Source organism: Sciurus vulgaris (genome assembly GCF_902686455.1).
Source record: "Sciurus vulgaris genome assembly, chromosome: 16".
NCBI lineage: Eukaryota > Metazoa > Chordata > Mammalia > Rodentia > Sciuridae > Sciurus > Sciurus vulgaris.
The window spans coordinates 28,143,573-28,168,328 of record NC_136477.1 but is presented as its reverse complement, the minus strand read 5'-3'; the positions used below and the strand labels follow the sequence as shown (position 1 = coordinate 28,168,328).

General features: G+C 33.8%; 1 protein-coding gene across 24 annotated transcripts in view; it reads right to left on the bottom strand.

Moving 5' to 3' along the window:
- Positions 1–24,756, bottom strand: part of LRRFIP2 (LRR binding FLII interacting protein 2) — an 88,533-nt gene that overhangs the window by 35,110 nt on the left and 28,667 nt on the right. For 9 of the 24 annotated variants that reach the window (XM_079115886.1, XM_079115875.1, XM_079115889.1 and 6 more), the window contains exons 5-17: positions 24,566–24,616; positions 19,148–19,204; positions 19,005–19,049; positions 15,750–15,818; positions 13,068–13,109; positions 11,116–11,181; positions 9,511–9,585; positions 8,075–8,122; positions 7,956–8,000; positions 7,043–7,090; positions 6,548–6,604; positions 4,309–4,377; positions 2,270–2,359 (exon numbers count right to left, since the gene is read on the bottom strand). The exons of 6 other annotated variants lie outside the window; for them this stretch is intronic. In XM_079115886.1, the coding sequence (XP_078972012.1) occupies positions 2,270–2,359; positions 4,309–4,377; positions 6,548–6,604; positions 7,043–7,090; positions 7,956–8,000; positions 8,075–8,122; positions 9,511–9,585; positions 11,116–11,181; positions 13,068–13,109; positions 15,750–15,818; positions 19,005–19,049; positions 19,148–19,204; positions 24,566–24,616 (762 nt within the window). The remainder of the gene's footprint in view (positions 1–2,269; positions 2,360–4,308; positions 4,378–6,547; positions 6,605–7,042; positions 7,091–7,955; positions 8,001–8,074; positions 8,123–9,510; positions 9,586–11,115; positions 11,182–13,067; positions 13,110–15,749; positions 15,819–19,004; positions 19,050–19,147; positions 19,205–24,565; positions 24,617–24,756) is intronic. 9 more of the 24 variants (XM_079115874.1, XM_079115887.1, XM_079115878.1 and 6 more) reach the window with 7 other exon arrangements.

Here is a 24,756-nt window from a genome sequence, read left to right as displayed (position 1 = left end):
AAATATATTTGAAAAAAAGAAAAAACAAAATGGAAGAATCTGATTCCCCAGAGAAGGGAAGAAAACAATCATTTTTAATAAGTTCATAAAGCAAAACTGGCTGAGAATTCCATTCAGAAGTAATCATCAAAATTTTAGCTAGCACATTTATATTCTTTTCCTTTATTCTAGATAGACCTTCAGAGCAAAAATGAAGCTGATAAAGAAAAAAAATATGACATAGGGCTAAGGAGACCCAAATAAATAGCATATAGTCTTACAGGGCCTGACTTTCAGCACCCCTTAGCTCAGAAGTTATAAACTATCAGCCTATAAAAATATATTTGTTACACAATGGAGTAGTCAGAAAGTATCTTCTAAAATTCTGAATTCATCGACAGCATTTTAAAATCAGAATATTTCATATTGAAACTGCAAATTTCCAGCTTATCTTTAAAAGAGGGGGAGGGGCCTACCAAGTCAGCTTTTTATTTGTCTACAATGAATTGAATAATAGTATGTCCTTGAAATAAATACTATTAGAGAAAGTTATTTGCTCTAGACAGGGAACCAGCATGTGTTTTAGGTTTTTCCAAGAGGCAAAATTAAGAATATTACATAGGTTCTTATATAATCACTTAAAAATATATAAGCCAGTGACTTGAAGGCTGTAAAATAACAAGAGGATTTGCAAGCTGTATTCTAGACAATCTTTTTCTTTCATTAGTTATATGTAATTAGTAGAGACAGGGAGAGATTTAAATAACTGTCAACTTTTTCATTTTTATGTAATTACTAAGTAAATTTCCAAGAAATAGATGTAAGGAGGACATAACCACTAATTCAGACACCCTAAATTAGAGGATGACAGAAACAAAATCTGTAAGATAACAAGTATACACAATAAATATTACTGTCCATATCTATGAAAAAAAAGAGGCTACTAAGCAAAATAATATTTCAGGAGAATGACTTGGAAGACGGTCATGTAATTTTGCATGTAGAAAGAGTCCTTGATTTGACCCACAGCAAGATGATACTATTGCCCAGCCAGGTTGAGAGCCAACAATCTAGAATACTTAAAGACTACACTTGAAATTATTTTCTAGGATTAAAATAGTTCAGAGGGGGCTATTTGATATCATCACTGAATTTCTAATTATAATTAGACATTAAAAAAACTAATGTCTAACTTTTCTAGAAAGAAATGCCACCACTCATCCACTCCAAAATGCTTGACCATCAGGATAATACTGGTCAGTGGGCAAAACAACACTAATGCCAGCAACAAAGGGCAAGTGTCACAAAGATGAGATCAGCAGGTAGATCCTAATCTGCTAACTGGAGCTCCTTTATTAAGACAAATGACCCAAGGTATTTTACTGGACAATCTTTACTTAATTCAGTGCCCAATGAATGTGAAAGCAGTGGACAGACACATTTCTTCAAAATAAGGCCATAATTCAAATATTTAAAATCTGTTCAGATTCTTTCTAGTTGCTATGAATTAGGGACACTTTATATTTTATTATATTTTATTATTCAACTTTTAAAGTATACTTATTTTATAGATTCATCAAAGCCAAAAGGAGTAAAATTTTTTAAATTTTTTTATTTTGAGATAGATTCTCACAAAGTTGCCCAGTCTGGCCCTGAATTTTCAATCCTCCTGCCTTACTTAGCCTCCTAACTCTCTAGGATTATAGGCATTACCTGACTTCAAAAAGGGGGAAAATTTTTAAGATCAATTAGGAATATCTACATATAGGTTAAGTATTAGATGGCATTAAGGAATTACTTTTTTATTTCATTAGGTATAATGGTATAGTAGAAAAGATTCTGAACTAATTAATGGAAAATGACATGTGTGGAATTTGCTCTAAAATAATTCAGAAAAAAGGGGGGGGTAAGAAACAGATGAAACAAATTAGCAAAATATTGATAATTGCCTGAAACTCCTGATGGGTTCTATGAGCAAAAATATCCATAGGTAAAAAGTTTTCTTTTGGGGCTGGGGAGATAGCTCAGTCGGTAGAGTGCTTGCTTTGTAAGCACATGGCTCTGGGTTCGATCCCCAGCACCCAAAAAAAAAAAAAAAAAAAAAAAAATTTTTTAAAGGACATATTAATAAATATATTCCAAAACAAATAATTATAGTTTCTGTTAGTAGATTCAAATAAATATTTCCTAGGGAGTAAATTAAGTTCCTAATTTAAAAACAGCTACCGTATTAACTGTTAGTCACAAGTTTAAGACAGCATCATTGTCTTACGACATGCGATACACTCACACTGGTTGTATCTGGGATACTGATGTTATCCACCTCAGAGACAACACTTCCCCTACGATTGGAGCGACTAAAATAATCAGCAGCAGAAACCTTTCAGTCAGAAAAAATGAGATGCTTTAAAAGTTAAGAAAAGAGAGAAGAAAAAGATAAGAACATTAGCTAATAAGGGGAAAGTTTGTTTAAATTTTGGTGTATAATAAAATATCATGCACTGAAATGAGAAAATTTCCACAATTAATGCACTCAAAAAAGTAAAAAGAAAATAAAGGGATTCCTAAGTGGAATCACATTTCCCTAAAATAAGCTATTTTATTCATCTTAACTAGGATTCTATGCTACAGCAATTGTTTACTGCCTGAGGGCAAGAAAATATGTGCTTAAGACATTTGTTATGATCAACAGGGGGTTTCTAGGACACTGTTTATCTAAAGCCTTTACTTCACAAAATTTATAATTCATTATGGAATCAAATCTGTTGAGTACATGTTGATTACTGAAGTATTTTCAGGGTGCTTACCAAAAATTTTACTCAATTTCCACAATACTCTCTCATATTCCTCAAGACCAGGGATTGTAGGACAAAATAATGAAGGAAGGGAATCACGCTTTTGGGTTTTTCAAACTCATTAAGTTCTTTCCCATCTTAGTCCTCAGTACTGGCCTAGAAGTTCTTCTCCCAGCTCTCTGAGCAGCTGACTCCTCAAATTTCAGGTCTCAGATCAGAAGTCACTTCCTCAGAGAAGTTTTCTCTTACCACTCCATCCAAAGGACCACCCACATAAAAATGCATATGATGTTCCCTATCATACTGCCTGCTTTTTCTCTTTACACTCACTATAATTTCTTTTCTTTTTGTTCCTTTCTGAACAGCTTATTTCCTATCTTTTACACTAGCACATAAACTCCAACCATGTCAGAGGTTGGCTCTGGTTTACCACACTATTCGTAGTACTTAACACACTGCCTCAAATATAATAGGTACTCCATAAACACTGAATTAATAATTTTTAACCTTGATTAGCTATTCCTTACCCTCAGTTGACCATTTACCTTGCTTTAAAACTATTCTCCTTAAAAAAGGGAATTTAGAAGCCCATTCACAGAGACATAACAGGCTTAAAGGTATAAAGTTTTGTTAAGGGCTAATATAATCAAACAGTGCTATTTTTATTCACAACAATAACACAACTTGGACTTACATATACTAATTATTGGCACCTATTGTTTCAGAATTTTGATAGGTATTTTCCACATTGTAATTCATTTAATCCATAAGCTTGACTACAAAGATAGCCATTAACATCTCCATTGTACATATAAAGAAACTGCTATAGGCACAACTATTGAGTAGCCGAAGTGCACGCAAGTCCAAGCATCATTACGTCAAAGTATCTGCCCTTTCCATTTCATTGCTTTCTGAGATGCTTTCAGGTGTTTCAGTTTGTTCTTTCTCCTTTAGCTGTATACATGAGCATTTATTAGTTGGCTAAGGGATCACACCTAATTAGATAAACGAAACTTTGGCAACAAGTCTCAAAAACATCTGGTGTTCCCTTTCTTTATGAAAACTTTGGGTTTATAATCTTTCACATAATGTGATTTGCATTAAATGAACTTAGTTTTTATAAATGAATCATAGCCTCCTAGGGCTCTATTCCAGCTCCAAGCTAACATTTCTCTTCAACAATGTAATTTCAAAATCAGTTCCTTAAATATGACAAAAATGTCATCAGTTCTGTAAATTTTTCAGCTTCATAAAATAACCTTCAATGATATCATTTGCATTCTAACAGCTATCTGTTGCCTCTACAATTAATAATTAGGATTCTTTTAAATTTTGGTATCAGTATTTTTAAAAATTCACAGGTCTATATATGTATCCAAGAGCACGTTATTTGAAAAATTATTCATACAAACTAAATTTAAGGAAAATGCTCTTTTAGTCAAATGCAAATTTTACTCCCGACAGATTTTATGTGATCACACACTATTGTCATTTTAAACTTTATCATATTTGTTTGCATGCAAACCACGCTCACCACACTCTCCCTTCGCCCATGACTGGCACGATCAGAAGATACAATGCTCGCAGCGTCATCCTCGACAAACTATAGATATTAAATGCAGATCAAGAAAAAGACTGAGTTTCACTACAGGTCTTAGCTGATTGTAAGCATGATAAGGAAGGTTTTGAGAAGCATACAAATACTCCATATAAGCATTATAATTGGCACAATCTGTTGTGTGTCATTAAATAGAAAAGTTATTACAAAGCATAATGAACTATCATTAAAAATCAAAAGCTATTTTCCAAAAAGGATAAAAAAAAGCAGAATTTTATATTTTATTTAAGTTAAACATAAGAGAGGGCATGAAAAAACCAGAACTACCTAGGGATTTCATGCTTTTTAAACCTCAGATCCTTTGGGATCCCATCAGGAGGGCCAATAAATATATTCAATGTTTTTAGTTTGAGAAAGCAGAGAAAAAACATTTTAACATTAAATAATAAGTATCAAAGACAGAATTTCCTACCAGCAAGGACACTGAAGTGAGGATTCTTTTTTCCCTTTATTTATTCCTATGTAATTTGTGGAGATATTTCTAATATTACCCTACATGGGGCAGTCTTCTTCCTGCTTTCCCATTCTGACATCACTGAGAAACCCTCTGGCATCACAAAGTAACTTTGAACCCAAGTTGCAAATGAAATAGGATCTAGCCAGCTCACAAGGACAAAGTCCTACACTTGACTGAAACTGCAAAATCGAGTTCTGTCTGCATGGCGCCACCACTCTTGGGACATTAAAAATGTTACCAGGCCCAAAAATTGACAGGCAGAATTTATTACTGAATGGGTTAAAAACAAACTTCCTCCTTATGTGAAAGGTCTTTACATCCTTACACATTTGTGTATGATTCTTTTGTAAATATAGGAAAAGCTTTTTTGAGAACTGTCACTTGGACATGGCAGAAACGAACCAAACTTAAATGTAAAAGGAAGTCCATATAGCTCATCTTTTCCACCCCACAAAGTAAATCCTTGATTGTCATCAAGAAACTGAATAAAGAATCTCTCCAGTTTTGATATTATTGAGTACAACAAAGTAGTTTCTAAGGTCATCATTTACCTTTGGGAAAGTAAATGAGTATAGTCTTTTTAATTACTGATATGGTAATATGGATCATAATTAAGATGCATATAGGCTTTGATCCCATTTCATGATGTGCAAATTATCGTGAAGATCCATCCATATAGAAGTATTCAATAAAATAAATGAACAAATGTGTATTTATATACATTTATTTACATGTACTACAGTGTACACAGAAATCCACAATATACATAAATGTACACATACCTCACCATAAAAGTGTTATAGTAAAAAAATCTGACAACCTTAATTGCCTATGAGTGGGAAAATGATTTTTAAAATGTATACCTATGTATTAATGGGATAACACTGCCATTAAAAAGAATATGCTAATATGAAACTATCTTTAAGAGGCATTAAGTAAAAAATTTTTTTTTTTTTAATTTTTAACATCAAAAAAAGAATGAAATCTCTATGCACTGATACAGAAAGATACTTTAGAGAAAACATCAAGGAGCAATATGTGCTATATATGAACCCATTTGGGCTCAAAACAAAAAGCACTCATATACGCAGAAAATACCCTGAAAGGTATTATAAAAACTGAGGCTCCATTTGGTTATTAGAAATGGGGAGGAAGGAACCTGGGGACTTTTACTTCAGACTTTCCTTAACTAATATTCATTTTTAAATTGAAAACTAAATTTTAATACTCCAGAAAGACTAGGTAATTAAAATAGTTCCAGTTTTGTTTTCCATATATATATTTTTAAAAATTGGCTTGTTTTCTTTCCTTCCACTCCACTTACAAAAGTGCTGGTAAGCAAGTGAAATGGCACAAGACAGAAGTACAGATGGGAAGGAAAAACACAGGGTAGCCAACCCAGCACTGAATTATCACCACTTAAAAGATAAGAAGTTTCACACAAATGACAAATATAAAATCTTAAAATTTTCTCAATGGTCATGATGCAAAACTCAAGAAATTATGTGCGAAGTCACATTTGTACAGAAACCTTCAATAAGGAGAAATTAGTGCTTCGTTTTGTGCAGTAAGGGAGCATCATAATCCATGCACAAAGCAGTGAACCACACCACATCCTTAACATTCTAAACTGTGAATGTAGGTTAATGAAACAACCAAAAGTTTCTATAAAGCATGCAAAGAAACTAGGTAGCTCACCACAGGACTGCTTCGGGCTGAACTTGTTCTTGATGAGTAATAACTGTATTCAGACGGCTATAGTTTCCAAGAAGAAAGGTTTACGATAATGACCAAGTCCTATTTATGCTGAGAATACATTAGAGGCCCTACATCTAACTTGACCATGATCCCCAAGGCAAAGGTAACTATGACTTCCTGGTCTGAAACAAACAGCCCGCAGAGAGAGGGAGAGGAAAAGGAAGGGGAAGCCCTGAGCAGCACTGCTCAGAACTTCTTTAGGAAGAACTAATGAGCAAGAAAAGAGGTTTCTCTACTTATTTCCCTCAAATTTCAAGCCGTGACTGCTAGCAGGCACCTTTTCATAGCGTGGGTGAGAGTCACAACTGGCTAGCTGAATGCATGGATCACAGCTTGTAGAGTAATTACAGGTCAGGTTAAGTGACTTTTTCTTTGTAAGTCAATGGTACCCTCCTACATCTCCCCACTCTTCATGATTTCTCCATTTAGACTTACAGTTCGAGAACTATAAGGGTTATATAATCCACCATCGTACAATGATGCCTAAAGAACAAAAGAAATACCATTTATGTATTGAACATCAAAGTTATTTTGAAACTGTCTTAACTTTTTTTTTTGAGTACTCAGTTCCAAAAAGAGTTTTGAAAAATGGCATTAAGGGTATAGCTTTCCCAAGTGAAGATTCTAAAGGCTACCATAACATTCATTGAAATACACAAAGTGACAATGACACAAAAATCTCATTATAACCTCAAGTTTGTACTTCATTTAAAAAAAAAAAAAACACCAACTTTAGTGTTTTCTTTCATCATCTGTTATAAAACTGGAAAACCAACATTTATTCATTTATTCTCTCAAAAGAGGAAATAGAGCAGAAAAGGGAAATGAAGTACAGAGAACAGTGCCCACTATCACAATAAAATTAAGTTTTCCCAGTCCACTAGCACAGGCCACAACACAACAAACCACAGCTTAAAAGCAAGCAACTAACAATTCACATAGTATAGAGAGCTACTGCTTTTGTTTTCCTAGCCAGCTTGCTTTATTAGATCCTAGATTAATATGGCAAGGGTTGTAGCTGTCCCAAACTAAAATTTGACATCCCTTGCATGGGCAGTCATCTCACACTGTGAGTATGTGGGACCCATGCAAATCTGTCTTCTCAGCAGGAACTAGATTCTAAACAAGGCAGCCAACTGTCAGCAGTACCTACCTCTGTGAAGGGAATATACTTATTTTTAATGCCCTGCAGTTTTGTATTTTAAGCGTAGGCAGCACATTATGCAGTACACATGTCATTAAAGCCATGTGTTCTTGACTGTTTTGGAAGAAGGCTATCAAGCCACAGAGTTAGCCCATGCCAGCTGCCCCACCAGCACTGCACACACTGGAAGAGGAAAATACCAACCAGACTGGCACTTCTCAGCAGACCAGAATTTGCAGTAGGGAGGGCCTATGAAAAAAGTGCATTATTAAACCTGAAGAAAAGCAACCGGTGCAGGTAACAACTCCTCGGGTAGTACTAACCCTGTTACTCTTAGATGTCGCCAGAGGGTCACTGCACAGGGAAGAAGACTGCTGAGAAAGAAAGACAAAATAGATAAACAAAAACAAAGACAAACTGGTCCTACCATTATGAAAGCAAAAGATTTAAATTCATGCTTTTACACTCATAACTCATTAGCAATTCCTGAGCAGTTAGGGTAGTTTAGGAACACATGAAATAAGAAAACTTAAGTCATTAGAAATCTTCTTGAATATCAACTGTAAGTGATAAGAAAAAAAAATACTTGGTACAGTCTTTTATAAATGTGTCTATGTCCAATCGGCCTTTGAACATTATTGTTAGGATATTAGATAGAAACCTAAGAAAACATTGAGGAACAAAGAGCACGGCACAGTGAGTATGGCAAACGGTGACCACATCCCAGTCATTAGCAACTCCTGTGATATTTTTAATGTTTCATAACAGACTCCTAATGAGTTTAGGCTTTATTTTAGGGAGGCAGATAAATTAGTTTGTGTTATCGCTATACACATTCTTTTTCAAATACATTAGAGAACCTATATTTTAAAACATGCCATGGACAAAGTGCCTTAGTTTAATCAAATACAAATTGTACCAGTCGTAATGAATCCATGCAACACAAGGGCCCAATATTTTTTTTAAAAGGAAATCTCTTTTCTGATGTCATCTGAGGACACAATTTTCAGTTCTTTTTCACCAAAACCAATGAGACATAAAAAACAAAGAGTACTGAAGTTTTGTGTGCAGGTTTTATGAATTATTCTTTTTCCAGTGTTAAGGATCAAACCCAGGGCCTTGCACATGCTTGGCAAGCTCTCTACCACTGAGGTAGAACCCCAGCCCTGAATTATTTTAAATGTACTGTGTGTCATATATTTAACATGTTTCAAATGTGTGACCTGTCAAATGCCTTGCAAAAACCAAGATTCTAACACTGGAAAAAATAATTACATTTTTCTCTTCTCATGTGTAATTTATTCTTTCACATGCAAACTTTATTAAAAGGGCACCCACCATAAAGTATACTGATGCATACAACTTATTTTGAAATGCTTCACAAAATAAGATGAATAGATGGATGGATATAGGAATGGAGAGACAAATAATTATGTGATAAAGGAAATGTAACAAACTGTAAAATCTAAGTGACAGGTATGGGATGTTCACTATATGATTCTTTGAACTTTTTGTATATTTGAAATTTTCACTTAAAAATTTTGAGGAAAAAAAATTGAACTGATTTACAAACAGGGTGATTCAATAATCCCCACTGTTTGAAAGCACACTATCATGGAATATATGAAGTCAGTTACCAAAAATGGGTAGGAACACAATCATTCCCAGATTAGTTACAACTAGTCAAAATGCAAAATGGGGAATTAGAAATAAGTTAAAAGTAGATAAAACACAAGAAGTCAAAAAATTTTAGACAGACCCGAGTGTAGTAAGCAGAGGTGGGTTTGCTATGTCTAAGACTGCTATAGTTTCTCTGATCAAAGTAGAGGCCACTCTGCAAAAAATAAAATGAAACACAGTTTTCTTAGATTAAATACTGTTGACCAAAGAACACACAAAGGCAAAACCTGATATTGCCAACTTCCTTCTCCAAAGTAATGCTTTTAAAGCATTGGATCATGCTAAGAAAAAGTCAAAGTAATAATTATTTCAATCTCTCAAAAGAAACTGGTATTAAAATATAACTATTTTCAAACTAAGTCATTACTAATTTTTATTACTTTAAAAAAGAGAACCACCCTCAGACAAAATGAAATGGAAATAAGTGATTTATTCTCATGTCATACTTAAGAATGTCCTTGAAAAATCTAGGACAACTGAATAATTACCACTTTTATAATCCATTTGGCAAAGTACAGAAATTATATTAAAGAGTTATTTGGTTCCAAACTTCTCCTACTCCCATTATTTGTCAAAATAAATTGATCAAATTAAATTATAAGAGAGAGAGAGAAAGAGAGTGCAATATGGTTTGGTATAAAATATCAATGGCAAGTTCATTTTTAATACACTACACAATAGTTTTACCAATACAGTTACTTGAGGAGAGAAATCATCTATAAAATTTCCTGTACGACTTCTCTAGCCATCTTTCTTACTCAAGGTTAAGAAAATGTATGCAATCTCTGACTTAAAGACTCTGCTATTGACACAGCCATCAGGGATATCCCTACTCCCACCCAATCCCTACACCTCCTGCCCTGGCTTTCCTGCACCACTCCCTACTCCCACACCCCAACGAGGTACCATGACTCACATCTCCCCAGAGCTCCCAATACTCCATCATCCAAGGCCTCTCTTAAATCTCCCACTCATTACACTCTCTCTTCCACTAGACAGTAAGCCACCCGCCACCCCACCCTTTCCACAGTAACCCTGAAGTAGCAGGGAGCTTGGGAACTGTGTTTCTTTTGCCAGTATTATCACAGCATAGACATTCCTAGTGCCCAGGCAGGCATTCTGTAGATAGTTCCCCACTAAACTAGATGTTTAGCAAAGGTGGCTAGCATGGAAAGAGGTAAAGTTTGCAGCTTAGTTACATTACAGGTTAAAGAGTTTTCTGTAAACTGGGAAAACTCTGTCATTACATACATTATTGTTTCTATCAGAAAATGCATTCCAAGTTTCCAAGAAACAAATTTTCATAATGAAACCTACCATATTTCCATAATAATATCAATTCAAAGTTCTAAAACAAGGATGAAAAACCTCACTGAAGCTATTCTTTTGGTATATTCCAAAAGATAGTTCATAAGTGAAAACACCTTGTTCATTAGCTTCTTGTGATATCTTATTAACTTAACTCTAGCCCCAAAGGTTGGCATATGCTAATCCAATATTAAATCTTATAAATAAAAACAAAATCACTTCAAAAGTTTCTGATAAATCATGTTTCAGTATACTTTTGAGTTCCAATGATGCCTTAGGGGCACACAAAAACAAAACCAAAACACCAAGGCAGTCATAATTCTTAAGTCCCCTAAAGTAATCAGTAAATTATGATACATGACTCAACAGAACTAACCAGTGGGTCTTTACGAAAACCAGAAGATCTCTTCTTCATTCCATAAGAGTGACTGTAAGAATGACTCTGGAAGTAAATATTTTAAGTTAACTTCAATGATCACACAGTCAAGTTTTTTAAACAATTTAACAAAATTTGTCTTAAAATTATATACACACAGGTTTATATGAGATACAGAGTAGTATCCATGCAATCCATTTCCCATGTTAATAAATGATTCACTGCACTCGAATGGCTAAGATATGTGGCCTCTCCACACATCTACATCCTCCCTCACTTTTCAGCATCCAGCTCAGTGTCTAGTCAGCTAAAGAAAGCTTGATTAGGACTTAGAGCTAGTCAGGATGTTTATGGGTACCTTCATTTCAATAGAGTCCCTCCATCTTCTTTATAAAAGTATAGATGACAAGAGACTCTACCTCCTTCTATAGTCTTCTTTCCTAGAGCCCAAAGCAATCCTTTGTATAAACCAAAACAAGACTGACAAAACAAACAACATTTCACTGCCCAAGACAATACTTCTCAGCTCAGTTAGTGGTCCCACAGGAAGAGGAATTGGTATGGACTGCCCAAGTAGCAGCAAAATTACTAAATGATCATGTTATACAAGAATCCTCAGAAATTGAGGTTGTTTTAATATATTAACTTCTCCAAGGAGTATAGAGCCAAGTGTATAGAGGGGAATAAAGGACAGTAATACTAAGAAGTCCACTGGCAGATGAGAAATTCAATACAGGGGCCAGGCACAGTGGCGCATGCCTGTAATCCCAGCAACTCAGGAGGCTAAGACAGGGATTACAATTTCAAGGTCAGCCTGGGCCAGACTATCTAAAAATAAAAAATAAATAAATAAAAAGGTCTGGAGATGTAGCTCAGTGGTAGAGCACCCCTGAGTGCAAGCCACAATGCCAAAAAAAAAAGTATATATAAACATATATACGTAAAATAAATATATAGGTATGTACTGCTCACCTAAAGTGAGAGTGCACCTAGCTATCAATAGCCAACAACTATGTAACTATAAAGAATAAAGGCTGGGGCTGGGAAGATAGCTCAGCTGATAGCTCAGGGGAAGCACAAGGCCCTGGGTTTGTTCCCCAGCACCACAAAAAAAAAAAAAAAAAAAAGAATAAAGGCTGGGGTTGTAGCTCAGTGGTAGAGCATTTGCCTAGCATGTGTGAGGGACTGGGTTCAGTTCTCAGTACCACATAAAAATAAATGAATAAAATAAAGAATAGAAATTAAAATTAAAAAACGGCCAACAACAGAAGACTGCACTAGGAAAACTATCTCACATGCACAGCTAGATACTGAATCAATAATTATAAACTCAGTTTTCTTTTGTTTTTTTTAATATTTACCTTTCCTTCATTAGTGTGACTCTTTTTTTGTCTAGGTAATCTAGAAATTCAGGCAACCTATTGACCTAATATGAACACAAGGAAAACAAGCTATAGCTTAACTACCTTAACTAATATGACATTACCAAATCAAGTCAAAATGCTTGAATATCACTAATGCCTCGGGTATCATCTATCACTGCTGGATATTTTCTGTTTACCAACCTCATGCCTGCTAGCTTATGAACATAACATTAAACAGGCCTGTGGAGCTGAGAATAAACCAAACATTGTTAGAAACATGTCCTCCAGGGCAATGAGTATGTATTAGAGGAGTGGTTCACCATTTTAAGAAATAATATTACTGCCAACTTAGTCTTGAACAGGGAAGCAAAATATTTTTATCTATGCTACAAATTCTAAAGGAAAAAAAATCACTATTTAAATGACAAATTATGCCACCATTACAAAACAATAGTTTTTGCTTTGTTAATCACACATTTTCCCCAGAAAATAACAAAACCATGAAAGTTAGTTATAATCTATGATTACTACTAAGAGGTGTTTATGAAACAAAACTCCAGACTTAATGCAAAGTCATGCACTACATACTAATGATGAAAGTCTTGATGATCTATCCTTGAGAGTATCATACTGGATTTCAGGAAAAGATGAAGGATGGTTGTATTTCCAAAGTCAAGAATATAAAAAAGAGGGACAAAGTAACATTTGCAGGTAAAAATACAGCGTTATTTTAAAGACACACACAAAAAATATCATTAAATACAAAAACTATTACATTTGAATTAAAGAACTTTCTTCCCCTTAGTCTTTCCTAGCATAAGTTACTACTGAACTGTATGTGTATTTACAACTGTATGTTCAGAAATGGGCACAGTGGCTTACATTTCATAGTCCCAGCTACACGGAAGGCTTAAACAGAGGAAAGGTTGAGTCTAGGACTTCAAGGCCAGCCTGGGCAACAGATCAAGACCCTTTCTTTCAAAATCCCCATCTCTTAAAAATTGTCAAAAAGAAACAAATTATTTTTCTTTCAAATATCAAATTCATAATCAGTAATGGTGAGACAATTCAATCTCAGGACATTATAGCACAAAACAACCTAAGGGAGCCTTCAAATGTAAGGATTACATATACAGAAGTCAAGGATACTTTACTTTTATTTATTATGATCGTTACTATCACTTCCCACTATTTGAAAAATGGCAAAAGCAAGGAATGGACGGTCTATAAGGCAAGACTAAGCTTACAAGAGAACCACTGCAGCATCAAAATGTGAACCATTCTCTTGGATCTATTCTTAAAAACACATCTGATAAACTTCCTCAAGAAAACGCTGAACAAAATGAGAAACTTGGGTCATAGCAAAATAGGGAATGCACAGAATAAAATACAAATGTGACATTAAATATAAATCAAAGAAAATAAACAAACTTCATGACAAAACCAGAAAACCCACAGCAGTTCATGTAGGATCCTTTAAAAAAATAAGGGTTGAGGAAATAGCTTAATGAGAGAGGGCTTGCCAAACTACAAGCAAGACACTGGGTTTGATCCCCAGCGCTATAAAAAATAAATGTTTAAAACTATAAAAACCACAAGTACAAAAATAAGACAAATTTCAAATCCAAAACAATGAATTAAATAGCAACTACACAAAATTATGGTTTCCTAACATTATTTCTTAAGCATTCCAGCTTACGTATTTAAAGTCATCTTACCCAGAAGGTCAATGTGTAAAACAAATGGCAGCAATGAACAAGTTCTTCAAGTAGTTTAAACACTAATTGTTTGGTTAAAAAAAAAAAAATCTTTATGGTTCTTACATCCATTTAGGATTTTATAGAATACTAACCTGATCTAAAGTAATGTTTTCCTAATTATAGGTCACAACCCAGTCATGAAATCAATTTAATGTTTTCAACTACCATTTAAAAAAAATAAAATAGAAGACAAAATATTGCCAAGTGTTGAGCACAGTAAAAGTTAATATTATTTTTGAAACTTTTGTTTCAATAATATTTTTAATATATTTATATATTCATATATGCACACAACCAGGGATCTGCATGTATACACTGGATCATGATATAAAATGTATTTCTTATTGCAAAGATCACAATTCTAAAGAGCTTAAAATATATTAGAAGATCAGATTATACAGTCTAATTCTTATAAAGCATTAAAATAATAGCTTGAACAGAATGAAGTCGCTCTCTTCATGCATAATAAATTGGTCATTTACAACACAGATGGGAGAACCCTCAAAAAAGGTTAGGTGCAACAATTTTACCACTGGTTTAAAGTTATTAAAAATGTTGCTATATATAAAAGCATTTGAGCAAATTATCTACATTTGTGTGCTTTTTTCCTGAAACTAGCAGAAAAGAAAACAGTAAGGAATATTATTATTGCATAAGTAACAAAATTTTCTAAAATGCATAAAAGTGTACATTTGGTAAATGATGTACAATGGTAAAATATAATTTTATGGTGAGAGATGTTTCTCAGAAAATAAAGTTCATTTTCTACAGAAGTTTCATTTATTTCTTTTCTCAATGAAAATATCTTTAATTTTTAAAAAATATCTTTAGTATAACTAAAATACTTTTAGTTAAAAAAAATCCATGGCTCAAAAAAAGTATTACTCAAGTCATGCCTTCTAACATATAAATGATCTATCTCTTTAACAAGGTAAATTCACTGATGAGAAAGGTCCCATCTTCTCATCCACTTTGTTGCACCAATTGCATTTCACATAGGAACAGGTTTGAACAAGCCAAACTGAAATTTATCTGTTTCAATTCTTTCTCCAAAATATAGTGCAGTTCAGCTGGTTTTAAAACAGCTGAGTCTATCTGGTAGGGAAATTCTTAATTTGAACTTAATAACTGCTACCAGAACAACTGGGCAAACAAAAAGAAATTTCCTTAAGTGAAAGTTGCTATTTATGTTGTTTAAAAACAAATGATGTATAAAAGGAAGGAAAATTGAGGATATTAAGGGTTCTAGCTAAAACATTTCCAAATCTACTATTACAACCTATTTAAAAGAAAAAAAAAAAAAAAAACCTTCCAACTTTCAAGAGACATCTGCCTGAAAATTTTCACACGGAAAAAAAGAGAAATAAAGTAAATCAAAAAGGTTGTAGAAACAAAGTTCAGCAAGTGTCAGTTTTTGTCAGAATGCATCTATTACTCAAACCCCAGGACAATGAAAAATCAACAATGAATATATCATACTCTATCACACACATTTTTCTGGATTACACACCATGACATCTCTCCTTTTTGGTGTACTGGTTCTGCTCCAATGTGTCCCAGTAATATCCTTTGATGGGTTCTTTAGTGAAATTAAACAGCGTAGCAGTAAATGACAAAATACAAATTATAAGCATATTTTTAAAACTAAATTCATTAAAATTTTATCAAGAGTATTAACATATAAATAGGAACTAAATGCATATAACAGTAAAAATCTCGACCAAAGAGAAATAGCAATTACTCCTCCTAGTGTGAGTCAAGATCATTTCATTTTCTAATTTTGAATCTCTACTTTATTATCCTTTTGCATTTCAATACGAAAACAAATGACCAAGCATTTCCACCCCATCTTCAGTACTGAGAACTGAACTCAGGGTACTTTAACACTAAATGACATCCCTAGCCCTTCCAATTTTTAATTTTGAGAGCAGGTCTAACTTGTTCAAGCTAGCCTCAAACTTGCGATCCACCTGCCTCAGCCTCCCGAGTTGCTGGGATTACAGGTATGCACCACTGAGCCCTTCACAACCAAACATTTTTAAAATTATTTTTAAGACAGTCACTAATGTGCAACACTGCTAATGACCTCATCATTGCACACAACTGTAATACAAACTATCTCAATAATAAATGAGCCTTTGATTTATTCTCCCTCCCTTAACCCTACCATTCAGTCTTGAACTAATTTTGCTTTATTTTTTTTTTTAATACTGAATGTTTATAACATTAACACCAACATTTCCAGCTCAAATAGGTGGCAAGACAACTTTTTTTTTTTTTTTTTTTTTTTTTTTTTGCAGTACTGGGGATCAAACTCAGGGCCTTGTGCTTGCCAGGCAAGCACTCTACCAGCTGAGCTATCTCCCCAGCCCGTCAAGCCTCCTTTCAAAAGGGTAATATCTGAAAGGTAACTGGACAAAAGGAAAATTCAAAGTACTAAGAATGCAGCATAAAATCACAAATGTATCTCCCTCACATCCAGGTCCTACTAAGGCTCATACAACAAATATGAGGTTCAAAAAAGTATTAGATCTTATAATACACAGCTTGTAAGTAAATTTTAAAAAATAAATAAATAAAGGGCAGAGATATAGCAGGACCTCAAAATTACATGGTTAAGCAGAAGAAAGTTTTGGCCAGTCTTTTGAGCCATTACTTTTATTTATACATAGGACAAAAGTTGTTTAACATATTCAGCTTAAGAGATATAGTAAAGTTATTTTTAAAAGCAAATAATGAGGGGCTGGCAGTGTAGCTCAGTGATAGAGTATATATTTAATGGGTGTAAGGCCCTGGGTTTAATCCCCACCCACACCATGCTCCCCCGCAAAAAAGCAAACAATCTGAAGAAAACTTAGAACCACCAATATTATCTAGTTAAAACAGGAAAAAAATTATATTTCCTTTAAACAATGTTATTAGTGAGCATTCAGACTTATTTCTGGGAAAGTCTACATATCTCAAGTGTGTTTAACCTTGAGGGTGTAAAACTTCTATTACTCTTCAAGCTCACACATATTTTGACTTTTTAAATATTGGGATCTTTATCCCATAGTAACAAATTTTCATTAACTATTATGGTGGGAAAAAGAAAAAACTGACCAGGCACAATGGCACACACCAGTAATCCCAATAATCTCAGCAATTCAGGAGGCTGAGGCAGGCGGATCACAAATTTGAGGCCAAGTCTCAACAATTTAGAAAGCACCTCAGTAACTCAGTAAGACCCTGTCTCAAAATTAAAAATAAAAGGGTTTGGGATGTCATTCAGTGGTAAAGCACTTCTGGGTTCAATTCCTTAAATTATCCTTAAATTTGTTTAATAATACAATTTCTACCAAAAACAACAACAAAAAGATCACCCTAATTAATTTACAGGCACTCTAGGTAAATAATACCCTAGCAGCTTAACAGTAGATTTCTTTTTTGTTTACTTGCAGATTTGGCCCCTAATTTAAGTTGATCTATTTTAATAGATTTTGCCCTTTAAGTTAAACTAATATAATCAAGTTTCCCTAAGGTCATACAAACTTACAAAAAAACAACCTGATACCATGTGAAAATTCACACTGAGAACATAATTGAAAGCAAAGTAAAAAATTATACATTAAAAACAAGGAGGGATTATTTTCATAGCCCTTGATACTCAACTTTGAAGCATTTGTTAACTCACTACAAGATTCTTTTCAAAGTATTAAAGGAAAAAAAAAAGTAGCTCCAAGGGAAAGCATGAAGAACTTATTAAAGTTCTTTCTGAAAAACCACTTTTAAGCCACTAATTATCTTGGATTTCCTTGAAGATTTGTTAATATTCTTAAAAATCTAAAATTTCTAACTAACCAAAATTATTTACAATTCAAAAATTAGCTTACAAACTTACTCTAAAAAAAAGTAGATTACATTCACCAAAGAGAAACAATCAGCATGATAAACTATATTTGAATATAAATATATTAATAACTAACATGTCAGAATACATTTATCATTATTATACATCATACAAGGTAGAAAGAAAAATTAGAGTTGGGGGAAAGTAATGTGAAAAATCATTTTACCAATGAAAAATCTATATGTAAATATATATAATATATATATCACTGTGCGTTAATTTGCATTATCACTGTGCAAATTAAAAGCATTGCTTTACCATTTAAAACATAATTCCCTAAGAAAAGAAGATGAATGTTTCAGCACAATATGCAAGTGTTTAAGGAGCAAATTCTCATTTCTTTTGATTTTTAAAAACTTATGCTAAAAACCCAGAACAATAAACAATCAAAATACCAAAGCATATTCCCATATGACAAGCAAATAATTTTTGAGATCAACAGCTCAAATTTTCCATGTAATAAAATTGTAATTAGTCACCCAAGCCTCAAAGCTACTTCCCATTTAATAATTATCACTTATTAAAATATGAAAGTAGAAGAAACCTAAAAGTTAGAACCAAGCAAATGTTATTCTATAAAATCAATCTTACTATTTTGTGATAATTTTCTGAAATCAAAGGACCTTTTATAGAAAAAGAAAAGACAGGTTAAGAGATGAAAATATTCAAGATTTTAGAAATGATTTACTTGTAGCAATAATTTGAGAAAAAGTGTCTGTTTTTCCAATGAAAGAACTTTGCCAATATTTCTACTTTTTTAAAAAGGCAAAGGAATATATGAACATTATCTGATTGTTTATATAATCACTGATACTGAAGAAAGCTAGCACATAAAAGCTTTGCTGTTATGGTGTGTAAACAACTTAAAATACCAACCCTGTGACTGCCAAGACTTCGAAGGGACAATGTATCCTCAACTCCCTGATAAAAATAAAAATAAACATAGTACAAATTTGTGAGTGACTACATTAAATTAATGAGGAAAAGCATCAGGGGCAAGCTTAAGGGTTATTACAAACCAGATAAGAACGGTGATGACTGGACCGGTGGGAATACCTGGCCCTTTCGGAATCTTCCTGAGAAAGGAGAAAGTACATGGAAGGTTATTCACTGAACAGGCAGATATTTATCAGAAAAATGGAGCAAAAATCAGTCAGTTAACAGTACAACATCATCTTAGTGCAGGCAGGTTTGGACAACTTCACTTCAAAAGTTGAGTTTGTGGCAGTTGCATGCTTTGGTTGGAAAGCAGAAATAACGTTGGCAATTTTTTCTTTTATCATATGTATGTACATCTAACCACATGTAAGATATTAGCTACACATGACCAGGAGAGCTCGATACACCAAGATAAAAACATACAGCTATATTTAACAAACAGACTTGGAAAAGTAGGTGTTTAGCCAGGTGTAATGGTACACACTGTAATCCCTAAGAAGGCTAAGACAGAAGGATGACAAATTTGAAGCCAACCTTGGGAACTTAGTAAGACTGTCCCAAATATAAAAATGAGCTGAGGATATAGCTCAGTGGTAGAGGATTCAATCCTCAATATCAAAAAATAAAAACAAAACAAAAAAAGTGAGAGAAAAAAATCCACTTATACTTAAAAGAAATTACACAAATATTTTAGAGTAGGTTATCTTGAGGCATGCCTTAAATGGTCTATAAAGATTGACTATGGCCAAACATTAGTTGACTAAATTAATAATTCTAAATTTTTCCACATTCAGTTATTAGCAATGGAGCATTAAAGCCAGACATGTGAAATTAAACAGCTAGTCCCAAGAACATAGACCCCTGAAACCAGGAATTTTTTTTTTTCAGAAGGAATTTTTGATCTTTCCTAATTTCAAAGTTGAAAGTATTAATGTAATTTACACTAACTGAAAATCTACACAAAATGTCTAAGTGGGCTTACTTCTGTCAATATCAACATTATCTTTTCCAAAAACAATCGATGCCACAACACCCCATTGGCAATCCAGTATGATCATTACATAAGTAGAATACATAGGGGTATATCTGACCATTCATTTCAAAACAGAAACAGTAATTCAACCAAAATACAGCAGTATAATATCTCATTTTGGTCATGATCTTTGAGTATAACTCAAAAAATATGCTGGTTGACATCTGCTATGTACATTGCCACATTTGATCAAATTTATTCTAAAGTGTGTTCATAAACACCATTATGATTCAATGTTTCAATTTCCAATTGGGTGTTCTGATCTTTATATTTACATTTTCTGTTATGCAGCAAACACATACAATCTGCAAGGAACCAAGCATATTTTCATTCTCTTTATCCAGATACACCACAAAAGTTTGGGGGACATAGGCATTAGCCTGGCAGGGTATACAGCTTAAATAGTAACCAATTCCAGGCTGGTTAACTTGGTTAGTTTAACCAACCTGGAGGCAAGTTTATTCTACATGACCCTCTCAATGTGACTTGGGGTATCAGAGTAACACTCAAGGTTTAATTTCCAATCTTCATTTTAAATTTATTTTTACTTATTTATTTATTTATTTATTTTGATTCATTGTACACAAATGGGGTACAACTTTTGTTTCACTGGTTGTACATGAAGTAGAGTCGCACCACTTGTGTAATCATACATGTACACAAGGTCTAATCTTCACTTTTTGTTAGCCTTTCTTTTCACTGTACCAACCACATAGGAGTACTTACAAAAAATATCTAAAAAAGTATATTCCATCAAAGATGCAGCAAAAACAGATGAATTTACATTTATTTTCAATTATTATAATTCTAAATTAATTGAAATACCTTATGAAATTCAGATATACCCCTATATTTAAACATCTTTTTTGCTGGGGATATGGCTCAGTAGTAGAATACTTGCCTCGCAAGCACAAGACCCTAGGTTCAATCCCTAGCAGCACAAAAAAAAAAAAAAAAAAAAAAACCAGCTTTTCATTTAGCTCCATTGTTGAAAGCCCTGCCTAAAGAGTAAAATGTAACTCCCAAACAGGTCCAACAATGTGAACAGAGAATACAGTTTATTCACACAGTTATAAACTATACCTTAAATAAGCACTATCTAATAGCCCTTTCTGGGAGAATGAAAGTGTTCTTTATGTGTGTTCTCTATATGACAGCTAACAGCCAAGTCTACTGAGTACTTGAAACTAAATTTTACGTTGTATTTACTTTTCATCAATTTAAATAGAAGTTTAATCACCTACACATAACTAGTGCCTACCATACTGAAGAAAACTTTTCTAAACCTAATTAAAAAAAAACAAATGTTCAGGTAAAATAGTAAGCAAACTCAAAGAAATTTTTATTACACCAAAAACATTCAAAACACCTATTCAACAACCCAAAGATCTACCAGGCATCTGCCAAGAGTCTGCCAACTAGCACTCCTTGTATCTTGAAAACTTTTTTGCATGATGGCAAACAGAAGGGAAACAGAAAGAAACTCTTTTATAAAAGACTCTGGTAATGACTCTAGAATTATTTTTAAGAGCTCGAAGGGTCCTTAGAGACCATCTAGTCTGATCCCTTCATTTTACAGGAAAGAAAGTTATAGCACAGAAGGATTAAGTAAGAATCTGCAAGGTCATAAAGCTGGGACAGACATACAGATCCTTGGGCTCACCAGACCACTGAACCATAAAGATATCATCCTACAGCAGCTAATTCTTCATTAATTACACAGCGGGGGGGGGGGGGAGAAATGGTAAGGGATTCTGGTTTTTACTCAAGATTCCTCCTTCTCAGGAAGAACAAAAAGCTTCATCTCCCAGGTATTTCTAGAGTAGGATTTATATTGCCAATAGCTTTTCTTGAATTAACAGCACCTGTGGCCAAATTAAAAAAAAAAAAATCATAGCAAACTGTGTTGTTAGGAACCAATCACAAGGCACAGTTTCCCTTTCCTGCAGACAAGGAAAGCAACACACACTCTCATTATTCCAGGAGTCCTCCTTAGGACTAAAGAAATCTGATAGATGTCCTAAAAGATGGAAGTACATTTGTTCCAAATGTTCTGGTAAATGATGTTTTAATAAATTTAAATTCAATTAATGAAAATAAAACATATTCTGTTTTTAAAAGTTCATTTGAAGTGAGGATGTAATGGTTTCATTAAATGAAAACCACAGGTGAATACACAGATATCTTCTCTGTCAACAAATAATATTTACTAAGTTGGTGCTGGAGTCACTCCTTCTGTTTCAAATTAGACAATATTAGAAATTGCACCTACTCCCCCACACATACACCAACGTGCTGATTATAAAGACACCCGATTTAAACTCAGAATGATTAGGTTCACAGAAAGTTGGCTAACCTAAGGTTAACTGGAGGCCCAGGAAAACGGAGACTCCTCTCTTCCTGGTTGTGTCACCTTGAGAACTATTGACAGCAGTGGCCCTCTCTTGTACCTTTGAATTCCTGCTCTGCCAAGTACTAGGCAAGTTACGTACTTTACCAGTCCTTTATCTTCTCATCTATAAAATGGAGATGTTGTTACCTGTCTTAAAATGTGAAATGGAACCTAGATAAAAAGCACTAATACAGCACAGGTACACAGTGATTTCTCAAGGTAGCTTCACTGCTGAGCCCCAAATCCTTGTTTGTGTTCCCTATTCACGTCCCAACAAACCAGTCTCACACAAAAAAAGTATTAAAATTAGGGGAGATTTTCATGGTCCTTGAAAATATGAATTAAATATTAGACTTTGAATATATGCTTTTCTCTTTTTGTTTAATTTTTTTTGGTATGCCCTATGATATTAAAATCTTTAGCAATTTAATTTTGGAATTATAATACAATTTTTTTTTTTTTTTGACATTTGAGTGCTTGCTTGTGTCACACATCATTTTATTTTTTTTATTTTTTTTTATTGTAAACAAATGGGATACATGTTGTTTGTCTGTTTGTACATGGGTTAAAGGCATACCATTTGTATAATCATAAATTTACATATGGTAATGTTGTTTGATTCATTCTATTATTTTTTCCCTTCCCCCCCACCCCTCCCACCCTTCTTTTCCCTCTAAACAGTCCTTTCTTCCTCCATTCGTGCCCCCCCTCCCTAACCCTAACCCTAACACTAACTCCTCCCACCCTCCCCCTTATGTGTCATCATCCACTTATCAGCGAGATCATTCGTCCTTTAGTTTTTTGACATTGGCTTATATAATACAAAATTTAAACAAAAAATAAAGCTAATATTTCCTTGGAAAATTTGCAATTAGGTGATTTGTTTTATTCACATGAAGCATTCTCAATGCATCAACAATAATACTAACCCATTTATATGCAGAAGACACATTAAATAAATTAATTAGGCTAGCTTTAGTAATGAGCAGAAACAAACTCCACTCCAAAATAACGAACACATTCATAAGGAATCATGCAATTTAAAGTTATCAAGCATCTGTTTTCTTTATTTTATAAAACAATATCTCAATGAGAACTATAAGTTTTAAGTTCAAAAGTCATTACCATCATAAATATTTTAATTCTGGTTACATCTTAAAATACTGCTATAGGAGAGATTTGCTTATGGAAGTTGCTTGTTTATCAGCAATTAGACAGTGGTTTTTAACCCTTTAGGAGTCACAGACTTTTCTCTGATGATAAAAATATCTGTAAGCACTTCCCATTAAAATACATATACTTCTGATCTGGTGGTATTCAGTAGAAAGAGTACTTGCTTAACACACACACTCGAGGCCCTGGGTTCAATCCCCAGCACTGCCCCCCCCCAAAAAAAAAAGAAAGAAAAGGGGGGGGGGGGGGAACCCATACTTTCTATGTCTACACATACTTCCAAAAGTTTGCATGAGATTTTAAGGCTTTATATTCTACCTCCCAAATCTAGTCACATACCAAGTTCAGAACTCTTACAAAAAGAGTCAGAGAACTAATAAACTTTGAAAAAACATTCAAATTTAGGAGTGATTCACAATAACTTTCCACTGGTTTATGAATTCCTTTTAGAGTTAACTAAATTGGAAGTTGTGATAGAGGACTTGGAAAGGAACTGAGAGTTGAGCTAAAAAGAGTAGTTTTCAGAAAATATGGAAGAATGACTTGGGTTATCTCTTAATGAAGACCCAGGGGACCCAGATTTTTTAAAGAGGATGGGGGGAAGGAGGGATATGAAAGAGAAAAGGACAAATCCATGAAAAGAAAACAAGCATTCATTTACTGAATCTTTCTTGTTCAGGGGCATTCATGAAACGAAAGTGAAGCTGCTGATCACAACAGAAAATGGTTGGATTCCAAGTACACATTTGGTCCACTTCAGATACAACAGATATTTTCTGACCTTTAGGTTTACACAGGCCAAACACTTCTACTTTGCAAACCATTAGTCAATGTTTTACTTCAAAACTGCATTATGTCAGCAACTTATCACAACATGCAGGACAGGCAATTCTGGCCTACCAGCCACTTGTGAATCTGTCCCCATTTCTGGTCAAAGGAATGGTGAGAGTGCTACAAAGGCAAAAGTTTCATAATCTAAACAGTTTCCAAAATACTGCATTCTCCAAAAAATTCTTATTCATATATATTTGCCCTTAAGAACAATGATAGGCGACTCAAAGTGACATATTCAAATATATTAAAGTACAACG